General features: G+C 41.6%; 1 protein-coding gene across 1 annotated transcript in view; it reads right to left on the reverse strand.

The window, feature by feature from the left end:
- Nucleotides 1–10,464: 10,464 nt before the first annotated feature.
- HTRA1 (HtrA serine peptidase 1) overlaps nucleotides 10,465–17,357 on the reverse strand; it is a 63,069-nt gene continuing 56,176 nt past the window's right edge. The window contains exons 6-9 of the mRNA XM_061634373.1: nucleotides 15,918–16,032; nucleotides 15,438–15,495; nucleotides 14,205–14,300; nucleotides 10,465–11,154 (exon numbers count right to left, since the gene is read on the reverse strand). Coding sequence (XP_061490357.1) covers nucleotides 10,986–11,154; nucleotides 14,205–14,300; nucleotides 15,438–15,495; nucleotides 15,918–16,032 — 438 coding nt within the window. The 3' untranslated portion in view covers nucleotides 10,465–10,985. The remainder of the gene's footprint in view (nucleotides 11,155–14,204; nucleotides 14,301–15,437; nucleotides 15,496–15,917; nucleotides 16,033–17,357) is intronic.

A 17,357-nucleotide genomic window follows, 5' to 3' on the forward strand; every position in this document is an offset into this window, starting at 1 on the left:
ATTGTGCCACCTGACGAGATCAGCCTCGCAAGACCTTCTCTCGGTCCCACCGGTGAGAACAGCTAGGCTGGTACGGACCAGAGAGAGGGCATTCTCTGTTGTGGCCCCCACCCTCTGGAACTCTCTCCCTTTCGATCTCAGACATGCTCCCTCCCTGTCCAGCTATCGCCGAGCCTTGAAGACCTGGCTGTTCAGGCAGGCCTACAAGATTGGGACAGATTAATTTATGTTCTGAATTAATGAATGGTTTTTTAGCTTAAAATTTGATTATGTTGATCTATATGTATTGTTTTTATTCTTGTTGTTCGTCGCCTAGAGTGTCCCTAACCCGGACAGATAGGCGGCTGAAAAATAAAATTTATTATTATTTATTATTGGTACAAAAATAATAAAGAATTCTGTGGCACCTTAAGGACTACTCAATTTCTTTTCATATGAATTTTCATAGCTGAAAGCCTACTGCAACTGAGACATGAGCCGATGCTGCATATGATCAGAGCTTGGAAGATTACTTTTAAAAAGTAATAAATTACAGTTACAATTACTTGGCCCAAAAAAGTAGTAATTACCGTTACATTTGCAATTGCTCTGAAAGTAACTGATTACTTTACTTTTTCTCAAAAGTAATCACTACAATTACATTTCGGTTGCTTTTTTAAAAAAACTCCTACAAGGTGCTGGCCTTGGCTGCTGCACATCTAAGAAGCCTAAAACAATATTAAAAATAAACACACACACACAGGGGGTAGTAGAATAAAAAAAATTATCCATAAGATTAACATAATAGCATAACAGAATCTCACATCCCCCCAAGCAATGAAGATACCCCAACTCTTGAAATCAAATTTTACACTTGAAATGCTTTTATAATGTTTCTGTTATGTCTCAAAAGAACAAGATGCTCAAAGAGCATGTCAGACAAGGAATGTCTTTTTACAGTCATTACGTTGCCACTACTGAACAGGCGTTCTACTGCGGCGCTTGAAGGCATGCCCGTGTTGTGCTGCAAAAAACACCACAGCACACGTGGAAAGCCATGGAGTGATGACACTTCCCTGCAGGGAGACCTCAGGTACCTAACCAGTTCCTCCTCAGCAGTGGCCACTGCTGACTTCTTGCCCTGGGGCAGAAAGTTAAAGAAGTCATCTAAGTCATCTCCTTCCTGGTCTTTATCTGAAGACTGATCACTGTCCTCATTAAGTACACCCATCTTTATTTCAGCTTTCAGCAAGGCTTCCATTGTGTATCTAAGAAAGAGAGAGGATATGTTAACACATATATGTTAGGAAACCATCATCTGCTCTTCATTTCCTGATGCTTGTCATGTCCCCTGGTTCAGGGTCCAGCCTGAGCCTGTGGATGATGACATGGAAGGTAGGAAAGTGACCAAGTCACCACACTCATGGGGCAGCACAGCAGACCCTTAAGGATTACCTGCAGCAACCCAAGGTTGTGATGAGGAGCCCCAGGAAGAAAAGGACCAGCCCCTGCCTACCACCTTAAGCCCTCTGATGCCTCCCTTGAGACAACATTTCCCTTGGAGTAATCCACCCAAAGGGCTTCCCTAATGTTCTTACTTGTTGGTATGGGTGGTGGCCTGACACGATTCCAGCCAATCTAGTTTGAAGCGAGGGTGTAGGCAGGCTGCCAGAAGAAGCCTCTTGTCATCCCAGATAGCTGCAAACCACTTTCTTAGGGCTTCGCGCACACCTCTCAGCAGCTGAAAACAGTATGTGTACCTCTCAGGTTTGTTTTCCAGTCCTTCTAACTTGCGGTCCAGATTGCAGAGCGTTGGTAGCAAATACCCCATGAACATGCCGTTCTCCCGTTGCAGGATATCTAGGGACTGGGCTAGTGGCTCCATAATCTCTGTGTATTCCTGTACCACTTCAATCTCAGCAGCTGTGATCCTGGACAAGGAGCAGCGGTCCATTATGGCATGCATTTTTAGTGGCACAGTTGACAGGAGCTCATGTAGTTGCTTCAACGCATCAAAGGTGGAATTCCACCTGGTCTTATTCGGTACCTTCAGATACACACCACATTGCGCATGGATATACTCAGCAATCTGGGCTGACTGGTTCTGCTTGGACCACAACTTGCTGCACTTTCCCATCAAGGAACGAAACTGTTTCTTGAAAGGACCAAGAAGACTACTTTTGGAGGAGTCAGAAAGCATGGCCTCTATGTCTTGTGTTGCCACAAGGTTGAGGGTGTGGCTAGCACATCTCTGGTGTGGTGGTAAAACAAAATCCTCTCCTGAGTCTGCAGCTTCTTCCTCTGCCTCAGGTCCTGTGTCCAGGATCTCACAGATAGGCACAAACTCCACCTCAGCCTCCTCCTCCTCCTCCTGGTTATCACCATCATCGTCACTGGTGCCGGCAGCTTCCACTGGTTCTTTGGCCATGAAAACTCTGAACGATTCACAAAGTTGGAGCCATTGTCTGTAGTAGTGCACATAACTTTGTTGTGGATCCTGTACTGCACATGTACATCATGCAGTGCTTTTGAAAGGACATCGTATGTATGGCGGCCCTTCAGACGCTTACAAGCCAAGGCCCCGACCTCACGTTTCAGGGTAGTTGGGTTGATCCAGTGGGCTGTTACCCCAAAGTAACTCTTCTTGCCATTGGTCCAACAATCTGCAGTGGTTGCTATATATGCCACAGCATCCATTCGGTTTGCAAGAGTTTCTCTCATGTGGCATGCTCTCTTCTCAATTCTGTCTCTCAGAGTCTTGGCACATATGATGGTGAGATCTTTGGGGAGTCCAATGCGAACCAGATTAATGAATGATGGTTTGTCCACAGTCTGAAGTGGTAATGTCTCCTCTACAATGAAATCAATGATTCTCCTGTCGAGATTGCTCTGGGTGACAGGCCCACCTCTCAAGGGTTGTCTGCTGCTGCTTCAGCATTTTGGGAGGAGGGGTGTCATGCATTGGTTCAGGAAGGCCACATCTCCTTGCCTTTATTGCTTCTTCAATTGCTCTCAGCTTCTCAGGGTGTGCCCTCTGAGGAAGAAGAACAAAGCATGAATCCAAGAAAAAATGGAAGAGGAACTTCACAATTTAAACATAAATAGACAATGGACACTCTTTGAGGACCAGCATGACAAAGGCTTACCTCTAAATGTTTCTTCACATTGGATGAGGAGGAAACAGCTGATCTCAGATTTTTGATCCTTGGAAAGCAGTAATTGCATCGTACAACAACATTTTTCCCACTCTGGCTCACAAATGTACAAGCTTTCTCAAAGCCAAACCATGGTACTTGCTGTTCTGCAGATGTGGCTGTGGGCAACTTGCACTGCTTCATGCCCTCCTCCTCCTTGTGCACAGGGCCTCCTTTCTGAACCTCGCTTTCTAGTTTTGCCTCCTCAGGATCAACAAGCTGTGACTCAAGTGGCCGTACTAAGTGACTGCTGCTCTCAGCAGCAAAACCTGCAACAGGCGTCTCTGTAATAAACAAGAGATAATGCTCCTATATGGGTGAACTTCAGCTGTGATGTGCCCCCATCTCTTCCCCATGCTGCAAGATCCCCCAGTCAGAGTGGAAGTAAGCAGGTCGATAGCACAATTAAAAGAGATCCTATTTGCATCATTTTTGCTCACTGAATAACCCTGCCTGGGCCAGTCTAACCTACTATCTCACAGGGTTGTTGTGAGAACAAAATGAGACTAGGGTTCAAATCCCCACATAGCCATGAAGCTCACTGGGTGACCTTGGGCCACTCACTGCCTCTCAGCCTCATGAAAACCCTATTCATAGGATCACCATAAGTTGAAATCAACTTGAAGGCGGTACATATATTTTTTATTTTAAATATGATGATTATGATAATAAATATGCAGCATTTCAAATTAATTCTGTATGAGAAGCATTCCATGCCAAGCTTGGAAAACCAAGGATGAGGTATAAAATGTAGACAAAAATACTTTTGACAAAATGCCGTTTATCTTTTATATCTATATCTATAATTAGCAATACAGCTGAATGATGTATGTAAAGTATTTTTTCTTTCCCTTTTCTTTTTTATTAATATTTTAGTACTACTGCTAAAGTTCTGATGAAAGAATAAAGCATTCATTAGCCAAATTCAAATGACAATGGGGTTTACAGGAGTTGTCTCTCTCTGGGACTGGGAATCTCTCTCTTTCTCACAGAACATGAGTTTGAGAGCTGGGGAACTGAGAGGAGGAGCTGCAAGGACGCTACTTCTCACCTCATCTCTGCCAAGAACAAAAAAATCAGCCTTAAGCCATTTATTATACGCCTAATGATTTTTTATTTTTATTATTATTATTACTGAGACAGTTTTTGTCCCACATACAATTCAGTCTTGTGATTAAACAGGACAAAAATACAAATAAAAAGAAAGATGGAGTTAAATAAATATACAATAAAAAGCTAGCCGGCATTTTAAAAGGCAAGAGTGCTCTGTCTGGATAAATACAGCACGCAGGTATGCATGGGAACAAGGGGAAGAGTTCAAAAAGGGCGGGAAGGAAGAGAAGAAGGCCGAAGTTTCAGAAGTAGGGTTGCCAGGTCAGAAGCATCCCAAAACCTGAGATTTGAGGGGCGGGCCCGAGTGATGTCACGGGGCGGGCCCGAGTGATGTCACGGGGCGGGCCCGAGTGATGTCACGGGGTGGGCCCGAGTGATGTCATGGGGCGGGCCCGAGTGATGTCATTAAGCATGATACATTAAGCATCATTCACAGTTGCTTGGAGCATACAATTAAAAAAAATATCTGATTGGAAATTAAGATAGAAATCTTAGCTAAAAGATGGAGCCTGGGTAGGGAACATTTAATCTAGCCTACTTACTTTCAGCAAGAAGGGTTAAGTGCCTTCAGGCTAGGGCAGTCACCAGAAGGCCACAGCAGAGACAAAGGAGCCTAGTGTTGTGGAGATGTTAGATGGGAGCTTTGGGGAGTAAAGATGGAGGCTCCTGAAGGCTGCAATTCTAAACACATTTACTAAGGGATTAAGCCCCATAGAACTCAACAGGACTGACTTCTAAGTAGATATAGTTTGGACTGTGCTGTTGGTAAACCTTGACTAGGGTTCTTCTGCAAAGACATCCATATCCAAGCAGGGTTGGCAACCCCCTGCCTGGAATACCCTGCCCTTATCTTTTAATGTGGCTGCTCCAAATGTTTTTACAGATTTGACCCTTTACTTCAGAAAGAGGTCTGAAAAATGAGTAAGAGTAAGAAGTATCTTTTAAAATTGTTCTTTTCAATTCACTCTTGAATGAACATCATACCTAGGGCAGATCCACACCATTCATTTAAAGCACATTCAACACCCATTTGAAGCACATGAATCCCACCACAGAATCATGGGAACTGCAGTTTGTTAAGAGTGGTGAGAACTATAACTGTGAGGGGGAAATGACACTTCCCAGAATTCTTTAGGGGAAGTCATGCGCTTTAAATGCGAGTTGGATGCGCTTTACACATATTGTGTGAATCCGCTTAATAAATTTTGCCTGCATGTAAATTGTTTTAATTAATTTTTCAAAATGGAAATAAGCTATAAAGTGTAGTGGGTGACCATGGGCTACTCACCATTTCTCAGCCTATCTGCCCCTCAGGATGAAAACAATGGAGAACCATGACTACCCCAAGGCATACTTAAAATGTAAAGGAAGTATTGTACAACCATAGTATGCAATTGGATACTTATAGGGACACAGCATGACAAAACTGGGTGGAAGTAATGAGTGGGGTACCACAGGGCTCGGTCCTGGGCCCAGTGCTCTTCAACATTTTTATTAATGACTTGGATGAGGAGGTACAGAGCATGCTTATCAAATTTGCAGATGATACAAAATTGGGGGGCACAGCTAATACCGTGGAAGACAGAAAGAAAATTCAAAGGGACCTCGATAGGCTGGAGCATTGGGCTGAAAACAACAGAATGAAATTCAACAGGGATAAATGCAAAGTTCTACACTTAGGAAAAAGAAACCAAATGCACAGTTATAAGATGGGGGATACTTGGCTCAGCAGTACGACATGCAAGAAGGATCTTGGAATTGTTGTTGATCACAAGCTGAATATGAGCCAACAGTGTGATGTGGCTGCAAAAAAGGCAAATGCTATATCAGGCTGCATTAACAGAAGTATAGTTTCCAAATCGCGTGAAGTATTAGTTCCCCTCTATTCAGCACTGGTTAGGCCTCATCTTGAGTGCTGTGTCCAGTTCTGGTCTCTGCACTTCAAGAAGGATGCAGACAAACTGGAACAGGTTCAAAAGAGGGCAACAAGGATGATCAGGGGACTGGAAACAATGCCCTATGAGGAGAGACTGAAGGAACTGGGCATATTTAACCTGGAGAAGAGAAGACTGAGGGGAGATATGATAGCACTCTTCAGTACTTGAAAGGTTGCCACACAGAGGAGGGCCGGGATCTCTTCTCGATGATCCCAGAGTGCAGGACACAGAATAATGGGCTCAAGTTGCAAGAAGCCAGATTTCGACTGGACATCAGGAAAAGCTTCCTAACTGTTAGAGCCATACAACAATGGAACTAATTACTAGAGAGGTAGTGGGATCTCCGACACTGGAGGCATTCAAGAGGCAGCTGGACAGCCATCTGTCGGGAATGCTTTGATTTGGATTCCTGCATTGAGTAGGGGGTTGGACTTGATGGCCTTATAGGCCCCTTCCAACTCTACTATTCTATGATTCTATGAAAATATTTATATAAGCATGACTATCAAATATGTTTATTTATATAACCTGTAAAGATATTTATAGTGCAATCCTATGTTTGTTTACTCAGAAGCAAGTCCCAATGTATTCAATGGGGCTTACTCAACCAGGGAAAACTGCAGCCTCAAGTGATAAGGAACTTGTTCTTTTAACAAGTCCTTTAAGTTGAGACCTTATCCCAGTCTGCGTCTGTGTTGAAATTGCTCTTTAATATGTTTTTAAACTTTTTCTTAAAAAAAATGTTTTTAAAGCTTTTAAAAATGTTTTTAAAGATGTTTTGTTTTAATATATTTTAAAGTCTGTTTTTATGATTTTTAAAGTGTTTTTAGTGCTTTTGTTTGCCGCCCTGGACTCCTACTGGGAGGAAGGGCAAGATATAAATCAAATAATAAATAAATAAAAATAAATAAATAAACTTCATTTTTTTTAAAAAACACAAGTCTGCGCTATGTTTACTCACAAGTCCCATTAATTTACAGCACAATCCTAACCATGTCTACTCAAAAGCAAGTCCTAATGGCGTTCAATGGGGTTTACTCCAGGTACATGCTTTACTCCCAGAAATGGCTTTACTCCCAGAAAAGCAGATATTGGATTAAATACTTTCATATTTCATAGCCCAGGGTCTGACTCTTGGACAGAAGAGGAAAAAAAACATTAAGCCATATTACTTACGCAAACTGCAAAAAACTCAAAGCCACCATATTCTGACGTTCAGCCTAGGCATGCCTGGATCAACAAGTCACAACTCTGGCGTCATTGGCTACAATCATGAAAGGGCGGGGTTACAGCCAGAGCTTTGAAAAGTTACTTTTTTAAACTACAACTCCCATCAGCCCCAGCCAGCATGGCCACTGGATTGGGCTGATGGGAGTTGTAGCTAGAGCATGGATGTTTAAAAAAAGTTGTGCAGGGGGGGGGACGGTTGACGTTTTGGTGTATATCTCAGGAATTAGACCACCTAGAAACTTACTTTTTTTTTTAATTGAAGCTGAGAGTCCGGAGAGTAAGGGGTGGTAGCCAGAGAGCCAGAGGCCCCCCCCAAAACCAGAGACTCCAGCCGAAAACACACACACACACAAATCATCGTCACTCACCTCCACAGCTCTTCGCCATTCTGCTGCTGCCTTCTCCGTTGTCCTTGCCCTGGCATTTTCCTCCGGCGTCCATTTTTTCCTCTCAGAGTCAGATGCTAGCAGGCCCCCCCTGCCTATTCACCTCTTCCCTCGTGCCTCCTAACACAGATCACGAGGGAAGAGTCTGCGCAGAGGTCCAATCAGTGTGAGGCACATGTCTTGTGTTAACCAATCACAGCCAGGAGCTGACTTCCCCTTGTTCCCGCCCCCAAGTAACGTCCAACCTAATGTGGAAACGTTAAAGTTGCAGCTGAAAAGTAGGGAAATTACTAGTCGTTCCGTTACTTGCCAAATGTAATGGAATTACCCACTCGTTATCTAAAATTGTAACTAATTACAAGTAACTTGTTAAAAATAACGAGTTACTTCCAAGCTCTGCATATGATGAAGTAGGCTCTTGCCTATGCAAACATGGTGTTAAAATAAATGTTAGTCTTTAAGGTACCACAGGAGTTATTGTTCTTCCATCAACACTTACACATGGAAGTCCATTATTTGCACATTTTAAAGACATTCACATCATAAATGACTCACTGCTTCAGCTACAAGAATTAACATGCTACAGCCCTTTGGGTCTGTCACCCTCCAGATGTTTTGGACTACAACTCTCATCATAACAACATAACAAGAGCCTGCTAGATCAGACAAGGACCCATCTAGTCCAGCATCCTGTTCCCACAGAAGCAACAACTCCAGCCAGCATGGCCAATGGTCAGGCATGATAGGAGTTATAGTCCAACCTTCTGAAGGGCACCAGATCGGAAAGGCTGCTCTAAGCCATAGCCAAGTAACTCAGAACAGTGAGCTCCAGATATTGCCAAGACTGGTGAAGGATGATCTACTGTCCACTAGGTGGCATTATATGCTACTGTCTATAAGCCATTCCTATTACTTCCTTGATTTTTTTCATCCTTCTTTCAAAATACATACACAGATCTTGTTCCTCTCATACCACTAACTGAAATAATTTATATGGGATGAATCCAGAATCCTCATACAGAAGGGTACGGAAATATTAAAGCCCAAGTAATATTGCATATCATGAACTAATCCTGGCCAAACAGAGCAGATCCCTAAACGGTTACTGTTCTGATAGATTGCCATAGTATATAAGTCATGGCCTTCATTTTCTCATGGTAGCTAGCTAGATTAAGATTAAAATTGATGCTAAAGTGTAACAACTTTTGTGGCACTTTCAGGTATTAATCACACAGCGGAACTATCTGATCCACTGCTAAAAGTATCTGCACTCTTTGCCATCTCTCCATCAATAAAATGCATCATAGGATCACTAGGCATGTACCAGCATGCAAAAAGAAACAAAGCATGCCCTTCTGTTATGTGTAATGCCTCACTATGTAGCTGAAATGGCAAACCATGAAATAAGATTCTTATCATATTAGTCAGCATACTGAGTCATGGACTGACGGTTTCAAAGGAGAATTAATTAGGTGTCAAAAAGCAAGCTTCTGATACAGACAAAGAGGGTCTCTGTACCTGTGCTATCCTATGTCAATGAAACAAAATCTAGTCTAATGAGTGCAAATGCAAAAGTGCTTTCAGACTGAGAGATGTCTCTAGCAACAGGATCCTACTTCCAGTTATTTGGCTTGTGATGGATGAACTGGAGAAGCACCAACCTATTAGAATGTATGAATATACTAGACAGGCAGCATTCAGAAGTCTCTTTCACTACAAGTTATAAAGGACGTTAAATTTCCATTTGTTTGCACAGCCATTGTGAACTCTTGGAAAACCATTGTTTCAGAAGTATGGCACCGGGTATAATGGACTGTCATTGTAAACTATGCATTGTTAGAATAAAAACGCAGTGCCTGCAATTCAGTACATTGGTGTTTGAAGCTTACATTAATATGCATTGACTGAATCATCACATGAATGGCCTTCTAAATCTGGAATGAGCCACAGGCTGAGTGCTCATTTAACTACTGAGGTCAATCTATGCATATACAGCACATTAATTCAATAGTGATATTATATAAAATCACAATCAGTGATTGGCCTAATAATTAAGGTAGAGTCAGGCCAAACAAAAGGAAGTACGTCTTCACATAGTGCATAGTTAAAACTATGGAATTATTTACCACAGCATGTAGTGATGGCCACTAAAAGATGTGTCAGTAGATGCTGGGGGATGAAAGCAGAATTGTTACTACAGTCGTGTCCTGCTTTGGCTTCCCATAGGCACCTGGTAGGCCACTGTGTCAGCAGAATGCTAGACTAGATAGGCCGTTGGTCTGATCCAGCAGACCTCTTCTCATATTCTTAATTTCAATTCGACAAAATCCACAGCAAAAACCACTCCAAGGGAAAAAAGTATTTTTCCTAAATAAACAAAATTGAAATCTGAGCCAATCTTGTATTGGGCTCGCTAAGGCCTCTCAATGTGAAAAATGTGGTTTTAAAAAGAACACCCATCCTTCAAGCACAGTGAACAGAGGTAAAATAGGATGTTGTACATAAGCCATTTGTATCTATAGCAGTATGTAGTGGCATCAGTGGTTTTGGGACAAGGAGACACTAAATATATGAAAAAAAGTTCTTCAAGAAAGGAATTTTCATCAGGGAAAACACAAACAACAATACTGTTGGAATTATTTTAATTAAACTAGGAAATAAGTATTTTAAAAATCAGCATGGATTCAGTAAGGAAAGATCATTCGGGTAGTTTGTGTACAAGACTCCATTTCTTTTCAAACATGTTAGTCATCTGCCACTCATATTAACAACTATATTTCTAGGAAGAATCAAGCGATAGAAAAAACAAATACTGCAAGGTATGGTTTAGCTGTGGTTTTAACTTTGGGTTCAAGGTAGTGATACATTTGTAGTACAGGAGGGATCAGATCCTGACCACTGAAATAACAGTAACAGATGGAGCAGCCAGTAGAGAATACAAAGCATACATAAAGAAGTATCATCTTGAACTTTGTATCGGTTTTGTGCCTCGAGCCTATATTAAAATTACTTTTTTGGCCAATACAGTTCCACTGAACATGTGGATTTTTGGTCAAAAGTCTGTTTCCTGTACCAGCACAGAGACAACATAAACAGTCCACTGCTCGCTCTTAACAGAGAACATGAAATCCAGCTCATGTTTCTACTTAAGGGTCAATTTCATCAGGTATCACTGTTAAAATAATGTCTTCATTGCCCCGACGTACTACCATGCTGAGTGTATTGTCCTTTTTAATAATGTCACTGACATCGTTGGCTGAGAATATTGGTTGTCCATTGATACTTATAATCACATCATTTTCTTGCAGGCCTCCACTGAAATAGAAAGACATAACAAGAAACATTACCCCAACTACAAAAATTTCTTCTTTAAAAGCTTTCTTCTCTAAAATGCAAAATCCACAACTCTTAAGAATACAGCAGCTATTTAGCAAAGCAGGGGGGAGGGAGGGAGAGAAATGTTCAAATGAGAAATGGCAGTGACACTTTCTGAAAGTCTGGGGCCTTTCTAGATACATTCTAGAAAGTTCTGTCTTTGTAGTTACTTTGCAGCACTACATGAAGTAAGTCTCACATGATCTCTAAGTGGTGTGGCCTTTATTCCTTTTTCACAACTCCACCGTAACCTATATGCATTCAATTGTGATAGAAATGTGAAGCTTATTCAGCAAGAGCTAATCCACACATCAAGTTTGGATAGTGCTGTTTCAACAGAGTTGGCAGAGGTCACTGTCAGCATTAAGGCAAATGGGGAGGATGCTGCTTCCATCCTCCTGTATCATCTTGCCCTGTCTTGTAGACAAACTCTGGCTCTGAGTTATGGAAACATGAACCCAGCTAACAGGATGAGACATGATTCAAACCCCTAAACATAATCAGTTTATATAGCCACAAAGCAGTCACAAGCTACTCTCTCATGCAGAGGAATGCCTGACACAAGCACTTATTTCAGAAGAGATATTTTTTCAGATAATTTCTGAAAAATAAGAGATAATTTCTTATGCAGTCTGCTAATTGGGGTGAACACCAATATGAAAGCGAGAAAGTTTTATTTCACTCTCTCTACTGCAACTCCAAAAAAACAAACATAACATGCTGCATAAATAAAAACATTAAAATTATATGTGTTGAATTACTGGTGCTTTCAAGCTACTTCTTCAACTATAACAGAGAGAAACTCCCTTTGAATAAAGGAGCATGGGGATTATTGGGATTCTAACATGTGCTTATGGAGCAAAAGAAGGGTGCTGTACATATTGCATGAGTATACTGCCATATACATGCACCATTCACTATTTCTGACTGGAAGACGCTCAATATTTTAGTAATAAACAGTATTTTCACATCTCAAAGGTACGGGTTCTGGACATTTTCCAAACTCCTACTTACAGTGTCTATATACGTTCCCTTTTTAAAAAACAAAAACAAACATCTCTTTCTCCAAAATTATTATAGCAAAATCTTCTGCATATCTACTTTTCCTCTGGTTTTATTTAGCTTTTAAAAAGTTTTATTTGATTGTTTTGTTAAATGCATTTACATTTTTTATCATATTTTATGTAAACCACTTAGAGAGTCCTTTATATATTAAGCAGTATTTTTTATTAACAAACAAATGCCAGTCACACTTATTTCAATAAAGCTTACTCCCAGGAAAATCAGTATAAGACTGAAGCCTTAGAGTTCCCTGAAGTTTCCAAATTTCAGGAAGCTGCCTATTAAAGTTTCCAAAAGACCTTTCACTTTTCCAAATTTTGCTGCAGCTTACAATAAGGAGTGCCAACCCAGAATTCTCTCAGTAAGCATTGCCGCCTGCCGCCAGGAGACCACCACCTCAGCTTCACCACGCCCCCTCACACACTGCTGCTGGTTATTTCCATCTATAATGTTAATTTTCTATTGTTTCTGTATTTAGCATTGTGTAAATAATTTCTATCACAAACTTTGAATATGTGGCACATGTGAATGGTTACATTTTACCAACCAGGATGCCAATTTGCAGCCAGCACCCATGCAGCAATGCTTTGATTGTTTCAGGGTGTCATATAAGAGCTGATGTAGACTAGTGGCTAAGAGTAAGGGAACAATCCAACGTGAGTTTATACCAGGCTGGGGGTTGGATGTGGTGGACGCCTGGCTGAGCTGGCAGGTTCCCAGCACTGCCAGGCTCTGCCAGCAGAAGCCCCCCATCCCTCAGCTGTGGTGCCGCTGGGAACCTGCTGGTTTTGTCAGGGGTCCTCCAGGAACAGCCAGCCTGGCAGATGGAGAGCTGGAGAAAGCCGGTGGTAGCCCCCCAAAATGAGGTGTCATGGGGGAGGAGCCGCGGGGGGAGAATTATGCAGCATCCAAGTCCCCCTCAGAGCACTCCCAAAATCCTGCTCCCGCCTGAAGTTCCACCGACAAAAGGGAAGGGGCAGTAAAATTCTTCTAATGGTGGTCAATGGGGAGTGCTGACTTCCCGGTAGGCCTGTTCATGGGAGCCAACGCTTTCCTTCTGGCCCCCACATGCAGCTCCTGATAGAGCCTGCATTCAGCCAGCCTGGCAGCTCCCAAACAGGAATGCTGCGGAGCTTTCCCATGATTTGGATTGCTCTGCCAGGCTGCAATCCAATACACACTTACCAGACGGCAAGTCCCATTGAACCCAATGGAGCTTACTTCTGAGTAGACATAAACTGGATTGCACTGTAAACTGTAAACTGTGAAGCAGGAAGCTCCCGATCTGACTCTCTCCTCTACACAAACTCACTAAGTGGCCTTAGGCAAGCTGCTCAGCCTCAGAGTCTGCAATATGGGTAATAGTAATACTGACTGACTTCGCAGAGTTATTGTAAGGATTACAACTAGATAATGCATACCTGGGGTTTTGAATACTTGAAAGCACTGTACAAATATTAGTTATTGATTATTGTTGTTATATAAGGGAACTTCCACAGCTCCACCTTCCATCCTGTTCTAGCTGTAACTGCAGTTAAACACCTGACATGACGTAATCACTGAGCCCAAGTACTGACTGCAGCAGTGATAATGGCTATTGCTGGGTCAGGTCCCAGCTCTGGGACAACTGAGGTCTTGCTTCTAGTCTTTTTGATGCTAAATAAACATAGCAGCTGGGAGGAACAGGCCTTTGGTCTCCCACCGTCTTCTCAGTATTGCTCATTGCTCTAATGAATGGTAACGCAGCAAAAATCCTCTTCTAGACTCTGGGTATTGGGAAACCAACAGATTTCCTGAAATAACACACAAATGTCTTCTGAGTGTAACAACTTGCCTGCCGTTAAACAGCATAGTTAAAGGCCTACTAGGTGTTTATCCTTCAAACTATTAGTGGCAAGTTTTTTTATAAAAAGGGTTCTTTAACTTACGCCTCAGCTGGTGTCTCTGGAATGACTTCAATAATATAGGCTCCAGAAATGACATCAGGGAAGTCTTTATGGTGCTCCTTCAGTTCTTTAGCTTTGCTAGGAAAAACAAGCCAAATAAATTTAAACATGGTCAACTTTCCATTACAAAATGTATTTCCAGAAAAAACAAAACAAAAAACAGGGACCTCTCTTTTATGTTCAGGGGTAAACATCACTGTGAAGAAAAAAAATCTGCTGCTACCATTATGGAACATTATTCTAGATAGAAGTGCATGGTAAGGTTTGCCACAGCGATTTGTTCATTTTGCAATTTGATTTGTTTCTTTTATCACTGTTGTTTTAAAGTTTGGAATTTAGGAAGCATCTGCAGCATGCAAGCACAGACCATGTCCTTACTTTTTTGGCAGATTTTGCCAACTCTTAGTATGTCTCTGAATTCTGCTAAGTAGCTCTGCTACTTACAGTAGTCAAAAAAAAACATGAAAACCATCTGTACCTTTGCTCACATTTATCCTCAGCAGCATATAAAAAGGAGCTACAGTGTTCAGCAATGGCAATCTAGAAAAACAAAAGGAGGCCAAGTGTGTGTCCCCCACAACCCCCCAAATGTTAGTGAAATGAAAAATAAAAATAATCACTCAGAACATGCAATGGTGACACACAATGATCCAAGTAGTAATAAACAATCTGGTATGATCAAACATGTACTACATAAGACAGAATATACTGGATATCAAAGTATTTCAAAAGCCCATAAATATATATTACAATTAAAGGATTTACAGCTACTTCTTCCCTCAGCAGCACCTCAGAGTTGGCAAAAAAAATTAAATGTACTGCCTTCAAGTCGATTCCGACTTATGGCGACCCTCTGAATAGGGTTTTCATGAGGCTGAGAGGCAGTGACTGGCCCAAGGTCGCCCAGTGAGCTTCATGGCTATGTGGGGATTCGAACCCTGGTCTCCCAGGTTGTAGTCCAACACCCTAACCACTAAAAAGTAATGGAAGATGGGATATCGCAAATAGGAAATGGAGGGTCAACAACAATTGGATAATCAAGATACTAGTCCTCCTGCATCAGTTGCTCTTTTTCTGGCCCACACATCAAAGGTATTTCATTGCAAAAAAGACAGATTTTCTGTGGTCTTCAAAAAAGATGGAAATAATATGGGAAAAACACAGGAAGACAGCAATTTGATGCTGCTCCACACCCACAGTAATTTTAAAATTTACCTAGGAGTAAGAGACATCATTCGTATGCCAATATATTTCTTCTTAGTTACAGCTTTTCCTGTTTAGAGAAGGGAAAAAGTCATATTTATTTTGATACATCTCATGTGAACATTGTATCCCAATTATGCAGAATGATGTGGGAGACTGACTGAACCACTTCAAAATGTAGGTGGCAGGTAGTATTTTTGAATGCAATCCCACATAAACAATATTATAGTAAACTAGCACACACAAGGGAAAGATTTCTTGTAGCCTCTTCACTCAAGTACTAGCTTACAATATGGGAAGAAATCTTGAAGTCTGAAGTGGTACAATCCAGAATGCTATGACCACACTCTCATTTTGTGTACTGTGTAGAATGGCTCTTACTTGTGAGTAGACACAAGGAAGGCCACTCAAGTCCCACTGTGTTCAATGCAGCTTATTCTCATGTAAGTGTGTACAGGACTGCAGCTTTAGTTTACTAATACAGTACAGTACCTTTAGATTGTCGGTCATGCGACTCAGTGAGGAAGTTTTTAATTTTGTCCGATGGTATTGCAAAGGAAATCCCAGCAGTGACTTTCAGAGTATTAATACCAATCACTTCACCATCCTGCAGTAATTAAGTAGGCATGAGCTTAAGTAAGCATGAGCTGTCCAAATACAGACTATAATTCCTACCATACTTTAATCTGAATTGCTGACATTACATGTGATGTCTTTGCCATAGCTTCCTGATCCTAAACTGATCATGAAATACAAGCTGAGTATACTTTGGAAAATCTGGCTTTATTTGTACTTTCAGGGTACATTAAGGTGATAGCATCCTTCACTCTTTTCCTTCACCCCTCAAGACTCCCCCACAATCACTTAGAAACCAGCCAAGTGGACTACAACACACAGCATCCCTGGCCATGCTTGCTGGGGCTGACAGGAACCGTAGGTCAGAAATATCTGGAGGACCAAAGGTTTCCCACACTGGACACCGGCCATTATTATCGTCCTTATTAGTCATGTGGAATGGCTGGAGCCAGAAAGCACCTGGCAGAAGCTCCTGGCATATCTAGATTGCAGGAATCAACCAGCTAACTACACTTAAGACAATGTAATTGTTTCAGATTTGCTCCACAGTTCTGTTTACAGGTCTAGAGGCATGCTTTTTCACTTATGGTGTAAAAGGACCAGTGTTTAACATTAAGACAAACATTAAGACAAGCAGACATAGCTCAGTGGTGGCATAAGGTATGCTCTACATTCATAAGGTTCCAGGTTCAATTCCTGGCATCGCCAATCTCAGATAGCAGAGATGGGACATTACTGCCTGAGGCTTCAAACAGCTGTCACCAGTCAGAGCAGATAGTACCACTCAAAGGAATGACTCCATATATGAGATCAGGCATCACTCCAGTCTTTTCTAGCTGCAAAAATATGCACAACAGCTTGATACTTTTTCTTAAGCTAACCAAAAAGCTTTCCTTCAACTGGTTTCAATATTTTTTTCCAATAAGGCTTATTCTACATGTTTGTCCTAAGAGATTCTACTACTTTTTTTAAAGCCCATAATTGTAGCTAAACTAATGAGAGTTGTCTTTAAAAATAATAATAAAAAAACATTACAGGCATTCTGAATGGTTGGTTTTGGACTAAACAATAGCTGGCAGAAGGAAACTAGACAGAAAACCTTTTTTTGAAAATAATTTTGCCAAAGCTGTCACATAGACTTCAAAAGGAAATGTGAAGTACCAGAAAAAGACAGAAGACTTCAGCAATGGCTTCAAGGCGATCGTCTTGGCTCATGAACGTCCCAAATGGGACAAACGAGCTAAGCAGAAGGCACGTCAATCAAATCCTCATCGCGACCATCTTCCATCTGGAAACCTATCTGCTCGCTGTGGGAGGCTGTGTGGATCCAGAATTGGCCTCCACAGTCACTTACGG

The sequence above is a fragment of the Rhineura floridana genome, chromosome 7 (genome assembly GCF_030035675.1).
Source record: "Rhineura floridana isolate rRhiFlo1 chromosome 7, rRhiFlo1.hap2, whole genome shotgun sequence".
In the NCBI taxonomy this organism is placed as follows: domain Eukaryota; kingdom Metazoa; phylum Chordata; class Lepidosauria; order Squamata; family Rhineuridae; genus Rhineura; species Rhineura floridana.